A 17149-nucleotide genomic window follows, 5' to 3' on the forward strand; every position below is an offset into this window, starting at 1 on the left:
ATCGGGAAATACAGCGAATAAGAGATTTCAGGAAAAACTGTTTATTAATTACGTCTGAGTGGATATTATTCCTGACGGTATTCCTTCAGGCGCAATTTCTCCAACCTGAGACGATATCGGGGAACGTAATTGAATTAGGATGTGGAATATTGGAAAATTTTCTGTGTAAGAGAATCTCTTAAACCATACTTTCGTTCGTCACAATACCGAGTTTATGAAGAAAATACCCTGAAACGTAGGTTCGTTTTACAAGTACTTTATCGATAAAATGTATATGAGGAATATTAATGACTTCGTCTTTCTGTATTTTTTAATCAACTTGTAATATCTTATACGGAAGTATTTGGAATGTTTTTCTTGCCCTTTAATTGGAACAGAGAGAAGTCTCTTGGGTTTTCCAGTTGAATTTAAAATCTTCTAGAAGGAGCTTTATAAAGAGATATTCTTTTACGCATATTTTGATTTCGCTGCCATTTGAGATTATTAACATCGTATAACAAAATACTGAATGAACGTTCCAACTTTTCCCTTGCCACATCCCAACTTTCTATTGCTACAAAATCAGATTAAACATTTAAATATAATTTCCTATTATCTCTGGCCACGATTTCGTCTCCTTTGAGAAGTAGCAAAAACTAGTTATTAATTCTGCGGCTTAATATTCCCATGTGGCTCCGCGAAATTTCGTGCAATCGACGTCCAAACTTACCACTATGCACGTCGACCAATTACTAGAACTTTAACCAGCTAGTTTCTAGTCGCACTTTTACCCTGTCCGATTTTTTTGAAAAAGTTGTGAATAAAAGGCGCACGGGTGAGTATACTTCCGCGACAGGTCGCTGACAAAAGGTCGTTTCGTCAAACAACCGGGGGAATATGAGAAACGTCCACAGCACAGCGTCGCGTTTATAAAGTTTGCGCGCAGCTAACGCAGTTCTCATAACGTTCGCGACACACGCCACAGAATTTTGTAGAACGGTGTACGGTAGGGAGATGATTTTTAGGTGGTTGGAAATACTACGTATGTACAAGCGCTTAAAGAAACGCTCCATTACCCAGCTGCCACTGGCTTTCTTTTTAGTCTTGCGCCAGACATTTCCAGCGATACGTTCGTCGTCACGCTCCGCAGATTAAAAGAGTCGTTTTCGAATTCGAAATGTTCGAACGGCGGTCCATCCTTTATTGACTACATACCAGAAGAGATCTCAAGCATTTTAATATCATCAATAGGATATGATTTACCTGATTTATTAGATTAATAATTTTCTGATATTGAAACATTATGAAGGAAATTACAAGTGAAAAGATTAATGAGAGGATGATTCGAAGCTGAATGCCGACAATTATTAGCAGCAATTACATATTAAGTGGAATAAATGCAAGCTTTTCGATGAACGCATCGACTATGAAACGCATGTGCTATCACGTCGTCAATGTCATTATACAGATCTGTGGCAGCTATTGTGAATGACGAAGAATGAGGCATTATAAACGACGTTTATGAGACACGGGCTTGATTAACGCGTAATCACGTTCTCGCGTGATTGAGCGGGAAGTAATATTGTCCACATAAATACCAACAAGAGTTTCGCATTTGCTGGAAAACGTGTATGCGTAATTTATTTAATAAATTTATTAGACTGTATAAAATACATACGTAATTAATGAGTAGATATATAGAGAGATATTTAGCCAACAAGTTTCGAGGTACAATTAACCATTAACCATTACATTATCGTTTCTCTCCAAATCCTTACAAATCACAAATAATTTAAAAAATCTTTCTTATCTCAATAATGTAGCCAATAATTTTCAAACGACGAACAGATTGACGATTATCCGAATAATTACATATCAACGTAAGAATTCTTTTATTTGTGTAAATACTATGAATATTTCAAATCTTTCAAATTCTTCAAATTCCAGACGCTCCATCTCTCAAAATCTATTTTGAGCACAACAGTGGAGTCTCCGGCAATCATGAAAATCGTGATTGACGTGGTCCGTTTGAAACGACCGTAGGTTCAAAACTCGAGCGTCTGGAGGGTTGATTGCGGATCCCAGCAAGCAGCACCCCTTAGAGCGAGACGCGCCGTTACCCAGCATGCTCCATTTACCCCGATAGCTACGAATACGTGTATTACACCCGTGGTATCGAAATTCCCCGTCCCCCGTGACACACTGTCCCCCCGCCACCCCTTTGCAGCAGCCATTTTATCTGAAACGACAACCATCCGCGACAAAACGATCTGATGTTTCGCGGGGAAAATTTCGTGGAAATTTCAACCAGATCGAAGAGCGCATACGAGCGCCTGTCACTATATTTTTCGCTATAAAATTTCCGTGATAAATTTTCAACGTCGTTTCGTCGATCAACGACGAACATACTTTACAAATCTTTGATCGATATTGCTTCTATCGTATATTTGTACGAAATTTTCGAACCTTTATTTTATCTGTCATGTATTGCTGTTTTTGGCAGGGTACTCTGTTCAAAAAGCAACGGTTAGCGGAGAATTCGAAGGTGCTCCTGGCGATATTTGGTAGAGCCGAGTATTTATAGAAGCGAGTGAAGTTGAGCTTTTTTCCCAAATAGGCTTAGTTGACCGTGGTTAAACTGTGCGGAGTGAATTCATGCGTTTATTGAGTTCCTGGAAATTCTTCTTTAACCGAATGAAGGATATCGTGAGTTCCCGAAGAAAAATCATCTATTATTTAATTCCTGTATTTTAGATTATATAAATAGGGCATTGCAAATTTATAATTTGAGGAAAAAATATGTATATAATTTTCGTAACATATTTCCATGCAATTCTTAAGTATATTACTTAAGAATTATTAAGTGTATTAATTATATTAAGTACAGAATATTTCGACGTGTTAAACACAAAATTGGTGTAATCGCAACTTATTGTTGACATAGACGAGTCATTGTTACGTATTGCGCCATAACCGCCGAGAGTCGTTAAAATCCTTTTATTCCTCAGTCTTGCCTCGACCGCTCAACGATTAAGACGTACGAGTGTAAATATATGTAACAATTAAAAACCATATGATACATTCCTAATAATCTATTGTATAATACAATGCGACTTCACAGAGGAAGAACAACAATGTTAGCAGGTGCTTGTGGTAAATAATCGAATCTCAAATAGAACAGTTCGTATGCAATATGCATGATGAGAAGATGAAGAGAGGATGAAGTTAGGAATTACAAAGTGAGTTACGAGCACACGAAGTAAGCCAATTAAGAATTTAAAATTGGAAAGAGGAGTTTATCGCCGTTTCCTGATCCGTTTTCGTTCACTGTCCATAAACAGCCATTGGGATGGTATTGACAGCGAAAAGAAAACGCCAGGTGTATGGCGTACAGATTCGAGTAGGGTTGAATTGATCGCTTAATAATGCAAATGCGATTTCAGTCTTTAATGCTCGCTTGAGCGTTCGTCACTTAATAGGATCGCATTTAAAGAATTGTACCGAATTTCACTGGGATTGGTGAGTCGTCTTGATAAATATTGACCTTTTTCATTGCGAAAAACATTCTGCCTTTTATTTTTTCTTTTTTTTTTTTGAAGCCGCATTTTAAACGGCTAATTCGCTATAGAAAAGTGAAATGCGCTTTCGTAATTTCCCGACGATTTCATGTGCAAAAATTTAATTAACTATAGGCTTCAAAAGATTATAATATCTGTAGAATATTCGTATTGAAAATGTCGTAGTCTTTAAAATTTATAAAAACCAATATCTTTAGTCAATTTGCAGTTTAATTTTTAGATATGTCAGACATGAATAGTAGAATTTCTTTTTGTCAGTCTACGATATATTTTGCAATAACCACCTTACGAATTTAAAACTTGCCCAAGAAAACATAAATCTCCCATCAGTTTTTCTCAATTAACCGCAGGCAACAACTCAGTGTGTACAAAATCATGCGACTACGTGTCATCGTGTACGTGCTATGTGAAAGAGTAATAAATTGAAGCGATTTCCTCGACACGGCAACGAAGGTAGAATTCAAAAGAAGTTGGTCAGGGGATCGATCAAAATTTAGGGTATATATTCGGGTTGTGAAGCATTACAGCTTTACTGCAAATCTTGATTAACCTCCTTCGTCTTCGTCTTTGGGAAGTTCCAGAGTCCCGAAGTGCTGTGACGGTGGAGCATAACATCAATTTTCATCCCCCAATGACGTACGTCTTGTTCACGAAGACGATCGTCCGCATAGTTGTTGAATGTCACATGTTAAATTCGAGGGAGAGGCGCTTTAGGGGTAATATTTAATCCTTAATGGTGACTAGAATCATGTTAAGGTCTGCAAAGCTGTTGACAAGAGAAATTTGATATTAACGATATTGCGCAGAAGTGTCTGATAGATAGAAATTGAAGTTATCGTAGTAGATGTTGTAGTAATGATATAGTATTGTGCGCATTATATATCTGGTAATTTCACTTAAATTGTAATAGTGGAATATCGCGCACATTTCGCTTTACGATAAATTATTTAGCATGGGTTCAATAGCCCATTTAATAGAAATTTAGTTGCTAAGATATGGATTTCGATGGAAATTTATACTGTTCGAGTCCTAAAATGTTTTACAGACGAACTTTATGTAATTGGAAACGTTTTATAAGTTTCTTTTAATATCGGCAGCGATCGTAACTTTCGATCGTTTAAAAAAAAAACGCAAAGAAGCTTTAATGCGGTAATATTTTATAAAAAGTGATATAGACTCCCAATAAAATGAAATGAGATTCCTTTTATTAGGATTTAAGACGCAAAGAAATTTCAGTATCCGATATATTTTATTTATTTATAGCCAGTATAATAAATTTGTTCCGCACATAAATGAATCAATTTCTCTGAATTATATATCCAATATCTACATTTATACGTCAGTTATATTAAATACACGATAATAATTCATCACCATATATATTAAAATTTTCATCAGTTTTACTCTTCCTTAACTGAAAAAATTATAAAACTGATCAACTTTACCATTATTTACATTTTTAAAATGCTTACTGCATTTATTATCATGTATATTAAACTGAAATCCTGCATATATCACAATAAAATCCGAAAGAAATTCTACAAAATACACGAATAACATTTACTAAAATATTCAAATCATGCACGGTTGCTATTTCAGAGCTACGTGCGCTTTTTATAAATTTGACTAAATAGGTTCGATGTCATAAAAAGCAGAATGTCATTCATTTTAAAATGCATTTTGTTTCATATCGATCCGGATCTCCATTATTGAAAAATTATTATTTAGAAGAGAAGTGTAATTTTTTAAATATTTACTTTTTGTCCTTGTCGTACGCTCGGACTTCTCGCTCATACATCCTCACTGACCTACGCCAAGCTTCATCAGCGTGCGTTGGTCAGTGACAGATGCTCAGTCAGCGTTTTTTTCACAGTTACTACTTGATTTATAGAGTTCCTGAAACAAATATATGTAGGTCACAGCGATTGGACATCGTCTGTGTACATGTATGGTACAGAAATGTTTTCTGAATGCCAGTGTTCAAATATTGTAACTTGGGAATCAATTGAGATGTTGATCTCACATAAAAAGTATTATAAAGAGCATGTTTTCATTTTTATTTAAATCGAAAGTAATATATTTACTCTGTAAAAAATTTCTGTTCGTAATTATTCTAACTCGAATTCAGTATGAATGTAGAACTATTACTTTATTACTTGTTACGCATATCAATAATCTTTTTCTTCGATTTAAGAAAATTTGTATTCAATTCGTATTTTGACTTATTTATGTGAATATTATTATATTCGAATGTAAAGTAACATTGCTATATATATGAAAAAAGGTTTGTCTTATTCAATTATATGATGTATGTTTAAATTACTCATGGTTTGTAATTAAATCGTATTTAATTTATTTAATGGCATCCCAGTGAGAGATTTGGAAATTAAATTTCGTTATATTGAAAAGAGAAAAGTAATCATCAATGAATGAACATCAAATCTATTTGAATAAAAAATGAAAGAAAAATACTGCGAGCGTTTCGTTATATCAACGACGTTCGTACAACGATCGAGGGTTGTTATCGCGTTTTACGCAAAAATTTTCATCGGTCATAGTTGGATACATGGAAATGCTCTCGTTATTCTTACACGATCATCTATAATAAATAAATCGTCGACAACTATGTCCGGTTTCACTTCCCGGCGCAAACTTTGTGAAATATGTGAACACGTTGACAATAGCCGTTCAAGGTTTCAACGACATGTGCCGTTGTCGACCAATCACACGTTCACCAAGGCATCTATTGTACGTAGTTACTTGTTTTGTACGACATTTCAATATCCATTGTACATCAGGCTATTTAAAGAGGAATTGTTCGAAGTCAGTAACCAGATCTTGAAGTAAAAATTCTACTGTGTGTTTTGCTTCAAAGATCAATATCATCCGTTACATAAGAGTACAGCCATTGGTGGAAATTTGTTTTCCCATGGAATATCGTAAAAAAACAGTGATGTTGTTTTTTACACAATAATTCCTGACATTGTTTTTTGATCAAATATTTTGATTGAAACACTTTATCTCTGAAACAGGAAATTAAATTCACGTGAACGAGAAATGCAGTTTTTGCAGTAGTTTAATAAATCGGTTACTGCTCTTTTTTTTTGAAAAATATTGTTTTATTCCCTAGTTATTAAATGAAAAACTTGAAAATAACGAACGATTGAAAAAATATAATAGTGGCACTCACACACAGGTGTTTAATACTAGAAGTGAATTAAATGTAATTTTATTTATTTTCATAACTTTGGATAACTGTAATTGACTAACGTTATTCGAATTTATTTTAGGATCTCAGCACCGTTTCAAGTAGCTGCTGTAGCTCTTGTCCTGGCCGCCACAATTTCAGCTTTAATTGGACATTGTTATTCAGATCACAGAACCCTGGTCGCCTGTGGATTATTTCTTCTTAGTGGTAAGTATTCATGTCAAATCGTAGTTGAAAAATAAAATTAGTCAGTTGCTGGATATCTTATAATGTATTTTTATTTCAAATCTATACCAGATGGAATGTAGAAATCAGTAGTAATGAAAATCTTTTAATTTCCGCAATCGAAAAAATCTAGCGATAAAATTTACTATAAAGAGGAAGTTAGTATTTTTTGAAATTAAGGAACACACAACAATCTGTTTGATAGAATCGTGCAAACTACTCCATCGAAAAGGTGCGTTTCACGTTTAACTTCACTAAGAGTTCTATCTCTATTCGATAATCAGATTTCAAAAAGGGCAGAAAAATTTACCCTAAATGAAACAAGTTAGAACCGCACGAAATCAGAAAGCAAGCGGCGAAAGGCCGGCGCAATCTGTTTGAGCCAAAAAGTACATTTCACACTTAACACGATCCGAGGTTTATAAAGAGGAATGTCAGCATGGCCGAGGACCATAAAGTCTCATAAAAAGTGCTCGGTGGTACAGCAGTCGCTTCTAATCAGCGATGATCCGGCAAAAAATCGTCGGTTGGAGACAAGACCGCCGTGGAAACGCGGTGATTAACACGGTGGACGCTTTCAGAGCGACCACCGCGACCGGAAAGAAACGATAAAGAGGCGGAAAAAGAGTGGGGGCGATTTTTGAGAACTGACGAGTCGTTTGTTCGCTGGTCACGTATGGAGTTCGTAGCTTCTCTTTCTCTCCTTTCCTCTTCTACCGTCTTTCCTACAAGCTCTTCCTTTCTTTCTCCTTCACGATCTCAGAGAATTACTTGGCGGTGTATCAACCGCACTTTCTCCCTGTTCCCTGTTGAAAAGCTAACAATGTGATCCTTGCTGTTTTAAACTCTCTGGCTACATGAGTTTCATGCGTGAACAATTCATAGATCACGAACGTTGTTTCCTTGTTCTCATGGGAAAGTTTGTACTCCTGCCAGTGGCTTCTTAATATTCGACGCTGTTTTCGTCGGAGGTAAATCGCTTTATTAAATAAAACGTTTACATGCCGGCTGGGCTCGCACGGTTTTTGCGACGAAAGTGAATCACTTGGTTATTCGGATCCTGTCGTCTCCCTTTGTGGTTTTTGGGAGATTATATGAGTAAATGTAAATTGAGTTTATTTGAGTGATGGAATTCATAAATGTGTCTGGAGCTCCAATAAAAGGAAGGACGATAAATGTACAGGATAATGTACAAGCTTGCCATTTGCGAAGTAATAATCTTCTACTGACAAGGAATCTATATTTCTATAAATTATCAAATTTTATCAATGTTTCTTTTCTCTATACTTTCAAGTATCGATTAAGAAAGATTGAGAGTAAAAAAATTCAAGCATCGATCATTTATGATATTCACGTAAATGGGTAAAATTTTAACTCACAATTTTACACTCGCATGATCAGCAATAAACAATTAATCATTAAGAAGGTAATAAAAAAACAACGAAGGTCATGAACCTGTATCGGGGGAGTTTTCCACTTGAGCAAAATCGAATGCGTGAACGTAAAACGGAAATGGCGAATGAAAATCGAGCAAAAGTATATATCCTGGGAAAGTCTAATGCTCCTGGATGCACGGCGGATGAGTTGGAAGAGGATGGAGTAGTTCGATTAAAAATCGCTCGGGTGGGATCGTCGCTCGACCGAAAGTATAAAACGCGACGTCCCTCTGCCTTCGACTTCCGATCAAATAATTCGACAATCGTCTGCCAGGCTGTAATTAGCGACCAGTTTACCGACTTTTTTCAAGAAAAAGCTTCGCTTCCGCTTGCTACCTGAAAATCAGCAGTCTTTTATTGCTTTTTACTTTTTAAGGGTTGAATATCATAATATTATTATTTATTATATACTAATAATAATAATATATTGGATCTTTCAATAATCAGTAATTAGAGTTTGTCAGACAGAATAGTTGCTGTTTTATGTTCAATTTGTTAAAATGTATATAAAATTTGAAAATGTTCAGAGTATGCAAGATATACGAGGCATCGTTCGTACAAGAGTCTTTCACAAATTCAGATTAAGTTATATTATTTCATTTAATTGCACAGATGCTTGCAAATAAATCACAAAGTTCGTCCAAGAGAAAATTTAATTAAATTTCTTCCGTTACTTTGTTTCTATAATTTAATCTGCCTTTAAATCTCTGCATGTTTATTACATCGTCAATGACCGACAATAGCGAAAAACAGATTTTGAATAGATTAAAAATTGATTTGAGAGATCAAAGATAAATTATAATTACCATAAAATATCCGTCTCTGCGCAAAAACTGCAATATCGATGCACTCCATGAATAAAACTTTTTCCCTCAAAAGAAACAGACTGAAGTCGATAAAACAAGAGCTAATAGGTCGAAATCGAAGAGAAATGTTGAAAGCAGCGTATAGACGCTGGAAATAAAGAATAATACGTTGCTGAAAGGTCGACGAGAGCAGAAAACGTCAGAAATTGAACGATCTTATATTGTTGTCAGTGCTGTGTGAATTTGTCGGTGGCGTATCGGCGGCGAAACATTTTTCCGTTTGTTTCCAACCATACGGAGACACACGGCTGCGATGATGAAGTCATGCAGAACACACCAGTGGATCCATTTCCTCCATTTTCCCGCCGGTTCTTTCTCTTATTTTCAAGCCGTGCGCCAGCCGGATTTCGCGAAAAGCCGGTACGTTTCGCGTCGTGAATTCGAAGATATAAGCACGCGAAAAAGCTCGCCAATTTTATACCAGGAACATTCAGCGAAATATATGTATACAGACGTGCGTGTATATCAATTTTGCGCTGAAATTCTGCATTATTTGTCCTCAACGAAATTTTAATCGAAATGCAAAAGCATTCCATGTTCGTGTGAAAAACGCTTTTTCCCGACCTGTGAATGTTTAATTCTTGTCGGTATGATGATGTTTCCATGTTCTTTGGTTTTCCCATTAAAGAAATTAATCATTTGGGAAGGCGAATATATGAGTTCCTGCACTTTCAATATTCTTCAAATACAAATTTTATCAATTCTAACAGCGTTTAAAAGTCATAAACACCAAACATTTTCCCTGTCTAGAAATTTTTATCAAAGAAATTTCTTCTGCCACGATCCAATCCATACACTTGTTTTTCTAAACTGCGTGATAAGTTCTATCTTAAACATGTTCATTCCTTAGACACGAACAACAAAATCAATTAAAATACGAATTACTCTTTTTCGTCTCACGAAAACTTCGAACCTCGTTTAACCACTGTATCAAACGAAATAACGATTAACATCGTAATCGTGGTATCATTCCCTATTTTATTATTACTTATTCGTGGAAGACAAAGCTCTGACAGTTTACAAAGACGCGATAGCTCGCTATCGAAGGTTCCGTTTTCATTTTGTGCGTTCCTTTCCTCGTAGATCGTCGGGTAATCATGCTCGAGGCTAAAAGCGGTGGAAACTGGAAGTTCTTCTACGAAGACTTGTAATTACGTGTCGGAGAACAGGTCGGCCATCGCAGAGGGAAGAAAAAGATGGACACGAGAGATAGCCGGATCATAGAGGAGAGAAAAAGAGACTAGACCGCGGTCGAAACTCGAAAGCGAAGGATCGGCCTGATTTATATCGAGCTTTACTACTGGGCCTCGATCTCGTCTCTCGGTTTTCGAGGCTGCGCGCAATTCTGTGGCAGCTCCTGGAATCTGGATCAGAAATTTCTTTGAAATCCTCGGGAATTCTCCGCTTGATCGATGTCTTTTATTTCGCGCGTGGAATTGTGATTCATATCTTTTTGAGAGGCCTCGGGCCTGGGTTTATTACTTGAATTTTATTTTGAACAGCTTGAACGCGTTGATTCTTGAGTTACTCTATTTCTATTCTGCCTATTTTCTCCCTATCCTCGAAAACTATACTAACTGTTCTCTATTTTCTATTATTTCTGTCCTTTGCCTTCTTTCCATTTTCCTCCAACCTTTTCAAATTCTCTACTCCCCTTTACTTTCCTGAAATTTATATTTATCTCTACCTACTACCCTCTCTATATTCCTTTTAAATTTACATTCATTCTTATTTTTCCGCCTCTTCTGCATTTATACATGTTTCTATTTCTACCGTTCTTACGAGTCTTTCCATTCCACCTATCTTTTTTGCACTCTCTTCTCCTACTCCTCTGTCCGTCTAACTTTCTTATGCCTCCCATTACTCCGATCCTCCCTCTACCCTACGAAGCACAGCGATAAATTGCCAAAAGCAATTTGCAATGCGATAATATCGGACAGACAGGTGTTGGGTCGCCATCTCGTCCGAGTTGGGGATTGACTTTGCGAAATGAAAACAGATACCCGGAGCGACGTGGCTTTTGTCCGTGTTCCGAGCGCGTAGCCGAGTAGACGTGACGTTTTATTGGCGGAATCGATAGCGATACAATATCGCGAAACTCCCTTACGCTCTGCCGTGCCGAAAAAGTTCTTCTCCGCGTACATCAAAGGCGAAGCTGAAACAGAGAAAGAGTGAAAGAGAGGGGGAGGGAAGGGAGCAGCGGTTGCTGGAAAGCAATACGAGCTCGATTTTCTCGACCTCAATAATACGAAGCACGAAGCAATCGGTTTCTGTGCGCCGCGATATATCGCGTGAACCGTGTCACCAACAAAGAATTTATTTGTTGCCCGCTTCCCGCAATTTGGCCGGTCTTAGCGACCGAGTTCCGTTACCTTTATTGCTTAAGAACGTGTATAACTTTTCCTGGAATTCCTTTAACTTCCTCTCGATACATTCTAATACTTTTGTTAACAAAGATTTACTCCTTGCAATAAAGATTGGCGCGCTAAAATTATCGTTTCTAACGTTTTGTAATTTGGAGTTGAAAGATTGATTAAATTCCATATTTCCATATTTTTGATAGAGTTGCTAGCGGTAGGTAAAGAGGAAATAATTGTAAGTAAATATAACGAAGTGGAAATTATTCTAACGAACAGAACAAGTGAAACTAAATGACTGTCGATTACTTGATAATCTGCAAAAGATAAGGTAACGATGACGAGTGGCAAGAACCGCGGAGTTACCTACGACTTCGAACTACGCGATAACTACTTAATACTTATCGATAAGACGTCTTTTCCGCTTTCTTTCTTAATCCGCTTGAACTTGTTCCAAGTTCCTTGAACTCTTCTCCTGAAACTTCAAAACGATTATGTCTACAGTAAAAGACAAACAAAATTAAACGATCAAGAAGTTGGACGCGAGAAGAGAGGAATAGAAACGTACAACGTAACGTCGAAGGAACGTTTCATTTGCGAATAAATTCTACTTTCATCGCTTCATTTCGTTGAAAAATGGTAGAAGTTGAGCGAGAAGTAACAAAATGACGCCAGAAATAGGAAGAAAGGAGATAGAATATAATAATGGGAATCAAAGGGAAGAAAGGAAAATTACGGAACTCAAAGGAAGTCGTGAAAGAGTAAGTCAGAGGTCGGTAGAAAGACATCTAACGACAAAAATTAAAATATAACCATTGAAACTTAGAATGAAGGATAGGAAATGTACAAATTGAAAAGGGGAAGATAATAAAAAGGATAAAAGTCGAAATGAAGTAATGGAGAGATAATAGAAATTTATAAGAAAGGTGTGGAGATTTAATAAAAATTGGCAGGAGGTTAGTGAAATAAAAGAAATTTAAAGCAATGATTTTAGGATGTTAAGAGTCGAAAACGAAATAAAATAGAAACTGGAAGAAAAATAATAAAAGTCAGGAAACTGGTAGAGACATATTCTTTAATATTGATTTATCCTTTTAGTAATTTCATGTAAGAAAGATAAATTATTATTTCCATAAAAGAAAAACGTCTCTGGTGCATAATTAGCTCTGAAAATTGGAAAATAAAATGAGAAATATTTTAACAGCGTTTACCACGAATATAACAATTATGTGCTATTTTCTAGGTGATGTGTAATTATTACCATTGCACGGCACAATGAGATAATTGCATATGAAAAATGTGCTGAAGTTTTCATGGTAAATTAAGTTTTTGTTACGGAACGTTAACTGATTGTCCATGTACAAAATTAAAGGCAAAATTGAAATTAATTACGACATCACATTTTATATATAAAAATGAATTCTACTTAATCAGACTCTTTATTTATTTATTTTCGTTTGTTATTTGTATTGACGTTTGTTGAACCATTTAACGAGAAATTATTTTCACTCTTGCAAAATATTTAAATTTCCATGAAACATAAATAAATCTTGATAAAGTAAATAATCTTTTAAAGGTGTTACGACCGTTCTCGCTACGATTGTACTGATCGACGCCGCGAAGTAATCGTTCCCCTGTTTCGATTAAGATAACAGAGGTAGTTCAATGAATTTAACACTGAATTAACAGGGTTAACATAAAATTGTATATTTGACAATATTTAAAAATAATATAACGAACACGCCACAAATTGTTCAACAATTATAATTAGTTTATACAGGATTTGACCTGACTTTATTATATCTCTCGATGTATGCGTTCGACTTTTCAGAAGGCACTAATTACCATTCGATCATTTCTTTGTCTTCTCTGGGAGTCGACCCCCACTACGCTCGGGTCACGCCACCGTCCGCGCCTATAATCACGTATGCCGCCTTATTTGTGTGGAAAAAATAACGGACCGAAATCGACGTTTCTAGAACCCGCTGCTTGGTGATAATTATGCGCTCGTCGATACATTGTATATTTTCCGTCGGGCAGATCAGATGATCCGTCTGCGACACTGCAGGACCTTAGAAATACGGTCTATAGTAAGCCTCGTGGCGTAATAAATGGAAAGGGCAATAAATTAATGAACAGCGCTGCCATTAACTCAGGTTTTCTTATTTTCGTTATATCTCCACATTTTTTGTTATTTTTCTAATGCCTTAAATTTAACCTATTCTATCTACTCTATTACTGTTACATCTTATCAGTACATAAATTTTTCTCGCTTTTTCTTTTCCATTCTTTCCTCATTGACATTACTAATATCTCTCAAATTACTTTCATTAACATACTACAGTCACTGATTACTCCCATTAACCTTTCATAATTCTCATATAATATCTCTAGCAAATTTATCATATACTTATCAAGCATAGCACCTTCGAATTTTCCTCACTCTCGCTATTATGATATTCTCTGTCCTTCTCTATTCTTTACCCCTTTCTCTAGCAACACGGAAGCTTCCCGTTCGTCTCGTGATTCCATCAGTCGGATCACGCTGTCAGGAATTAAAAGCGAATTATATTCATCCCCAGCCGTGTTTCTCGGTTGGCGCGAATTCGTCAACCAGTCTACTCATAGAAGAACTCTAAATCCCATAACGAATAAACGGGGGAAATTATCTGCGACGATTTAATAATAACGTTCAAAAGTACCTACGAGCACCTGTGAGCGAACGGCGACGAAACTGCTATGCGCTACAGAATTATAAATTGTTGGCGAATACTTGTAATTGTTTCCTTTCTACTGGGATGGCTGAAATGCGCCGGCTGGCCACATTTTATCTGCTATTTTGTCACTGTGAACGCGCACAAACGACCGTAGAACCGCAACTGTCTATCAATTGAACTTTATTCTCTATGTTTTGAACCCTAGTGCGATGAAGTTTGAAAAATTCTTAATTTGTCGATGATTGAATTTAGATATGAATTCTTTCTCAAATCTTTAGAATTACAAGTATTGATGATGGTGAGTGATAAATGAATAAGACGAACGGAACACGAAACAAGTATTCTGCATTTTTAATGCATTTTCCTAATGATGAACTAGTTTCATCGTCCTAGATTCTTAAGGTTTATGAGTTTTACAAATCAAAGATTCTTGTAGTGGAACTGTTAGAGTTTCTTCCTTGGAAATTTCTTCCAAAATAATTTATGCATTAAAAAGTTGTCCAAATAAAGTAGAGAGTATCTTAAATCTTTCGCAGATATTAAAGTTAGCTGTACAGCAACTTTCGTGGCAGCAAATTTTCTCAAATTTAAGCTTGTATAAGAAAATCACACGAATATTCAAATTATTCTCAAATTCGACCGATTTGATACGAACCGTTTAACGAAGGCAAGGAAATGAAGCGAATTATACAAACATGGAAAGCGAAAGGCGCGAACGGAAAATCGGATGCAACGAGATCGAGGATTCTAACGATAATCGGAAGCAGATTGTCGGCGAACGAAACGGAACAGTCGGTTAAGTGGTCTGGCAGTGTCCGAGAACGCTTCGTCGACTACGTTGGATGTCCATGGTCGGCTGGAAATGCTTAGTCAGTCGACACGAGAAATTATAGGTTGGGAACAGGCAGCCAGGAAAGCCATGAATTCTCCGTGAAAGCAAATATTCCACGTAAACGTTGTTAAACATTAAATCTCGTGAAAATGTTGACGGAAATCGATGAGTTGGCCATTCCCTTGGAAATATACCTGTCACTCTTTTGATCGTTCAGAAAAGTTTTACGGGTTTGACGTCCTTTATCTTCGCTTTTATTTAGTTACATAGCATGTCTTTTTGTTCTTTTTATTTTCCGTTTTTCTGGGATTACTATTTTTGAATGACTGGTACAACTTCGTCAGTTTTACTGTTATTTACAATTTTTCCATGATTCACTTTCAACATATAAGTATACAGTACACAGTCACGAAAAAATATTACAATTTCAAAAAATCTTAGGCTCTTTTTTCTAACATACTGTATAACTATAGTTACATGCAGATTCAACCAATCTACTTTTATTAAATCAACAATAAGTCTCGCAGTTTGATACTATTCAAATGTGAGTTTTAAAGTTCCATGAGATCAAATTCTTAAACCAAAAAGTAAAATCTAAAATTAATTCCATGTTCACGAAAAGCCTAATAATTTCAATTAACACGTGCATCGACGAGGAAGATGTTTCGTTTCCGTGGCGGTTCAACTTGAAACCCACGGGGCTGAGTTAAACGCAACCCTTTATTGTTCACCCGTGTACGTGTGCCTGCTTCGAACTTGTGTGCAAGTCGAGGTTAATGTACCAAGAAGCGCATTACCGGCTATGCTTACCATGAGAGAACTGTAAAGAACGAGAACGGCAAAACCACCGGTTACTTACTATTACACGAAGCAAAGAACGAAACTTCCTTCCTCGAGATCGATCGAGAAAAAAAGCTATTTCCTGTCTGCGTTCTTTGTCTGCCCGATATTCGAGAGGCTAGTACGAGAATTATCCCTTTGTTCTTCGCTAGCATTGCCATAGCGACATTGATAATGTAAAAATTGTTTCTTCCATTGTTTTCGTCGATCAAAAATGGAAAAGGAAGGAAGGTTATTATATAAACATTTTTTCTTTTTAACATGATATTTTTGAAATCCTTCAGTTACAAATTTCTATGATTTTATAGACTTTAGAATTAATAGATAATTCTTTCTATTATTTATTATTATAACTTGCCATTTCTACTATATATTGTTGCTATTTCAAGGGTTGACGAGTTACGTTTTATTCTAACATTCTAACAGTCAATCGGATACGTCGATTTTGTGAACGTTAATAGATGATAATTAAATTACAATTGGTGATGGAGATTGAAATTTGATTAATCTGAACCGCGAGCTTGTTTCAGATTTTGACGATAAATAGCAGAGATATCGGATATCTAGAGAATTATATTAGTCCACGAAGTATACGTAAATCTCTAATATCAATTATTGCGGTTTAGTGCGTGCTCTCCTAAATATTACAGCAACATTTCATATTAAACTCGTCCGAGGAAAAAATTGTATGATTGTAATTTCCCTCGGCTGCTCTTTATGAAAACACTGAAACGTTGATTCTGACGCGACGGTTCCCTAAATATTCCATGCAAATGTTATAACGCGCACGGTCTTCCATACACTAACCAGACTTCACGAACAATAACAGTTCCGGTCTGAAATTTTCCTGCTCTAACAACACACTATTTCTTTATTATTCCCTTTGAAAATTATTCTTTGCTTGTAGATAATTGGAATTAAATCATAGAAATAAAAATTAAGAATTAGTATCAATTAGCAATAATAAACAGGTAAGCTTTATTATTTTTCACAGCAAAAGTGCACCAAAGCAAAAGTTCTATTAAAAACTGGAAATGTTTCAACATTTTTGCGTGGAAAAACGAATTGCTGAGGTACCGAAAATTGCCGAAAAGTCAGTTGCTCGTTAATT

General features: G+C 36.0%; 1 protein-coding gene across 1 annotated transcript in view; it reads left to right on the forward strand.

Moving 5' to 3' along the window:
- LOC117217280 overlaps positions 1-17149 on the forward strand; it is a 158686-nt gene that overhangs the window by 106568 nt on the left and 34969 nt on the right. Inside the window, exon 4 of the mRNA XM_033464783.1 lies at positions 6848-6972. Coding sequence (XP_033320674.1) covers positions 6848-6972 — 125 coding nt within the window. The remainder of the gene's footprint in view (positions 1-6847; positions 6973-17149) is intronic.

The sequence above is a fragment of the Bombus bifarius genome, unplaced genomic scaffold (genome assembly GCF_011952205.1).
Source record: "Bombus bifarius isolate JDL3187 unplaced genomic scaffold, Bbif_JDL3187 scf7180000007975, whole genome shotgun sequence".
In the NCBI taxonomy this organism is placed as follows: Eukaryota; Metazoa; Arthropoda; class Insecta; order Hymenoptera; family Apidae; genus Bombus; species Bombus bifarius.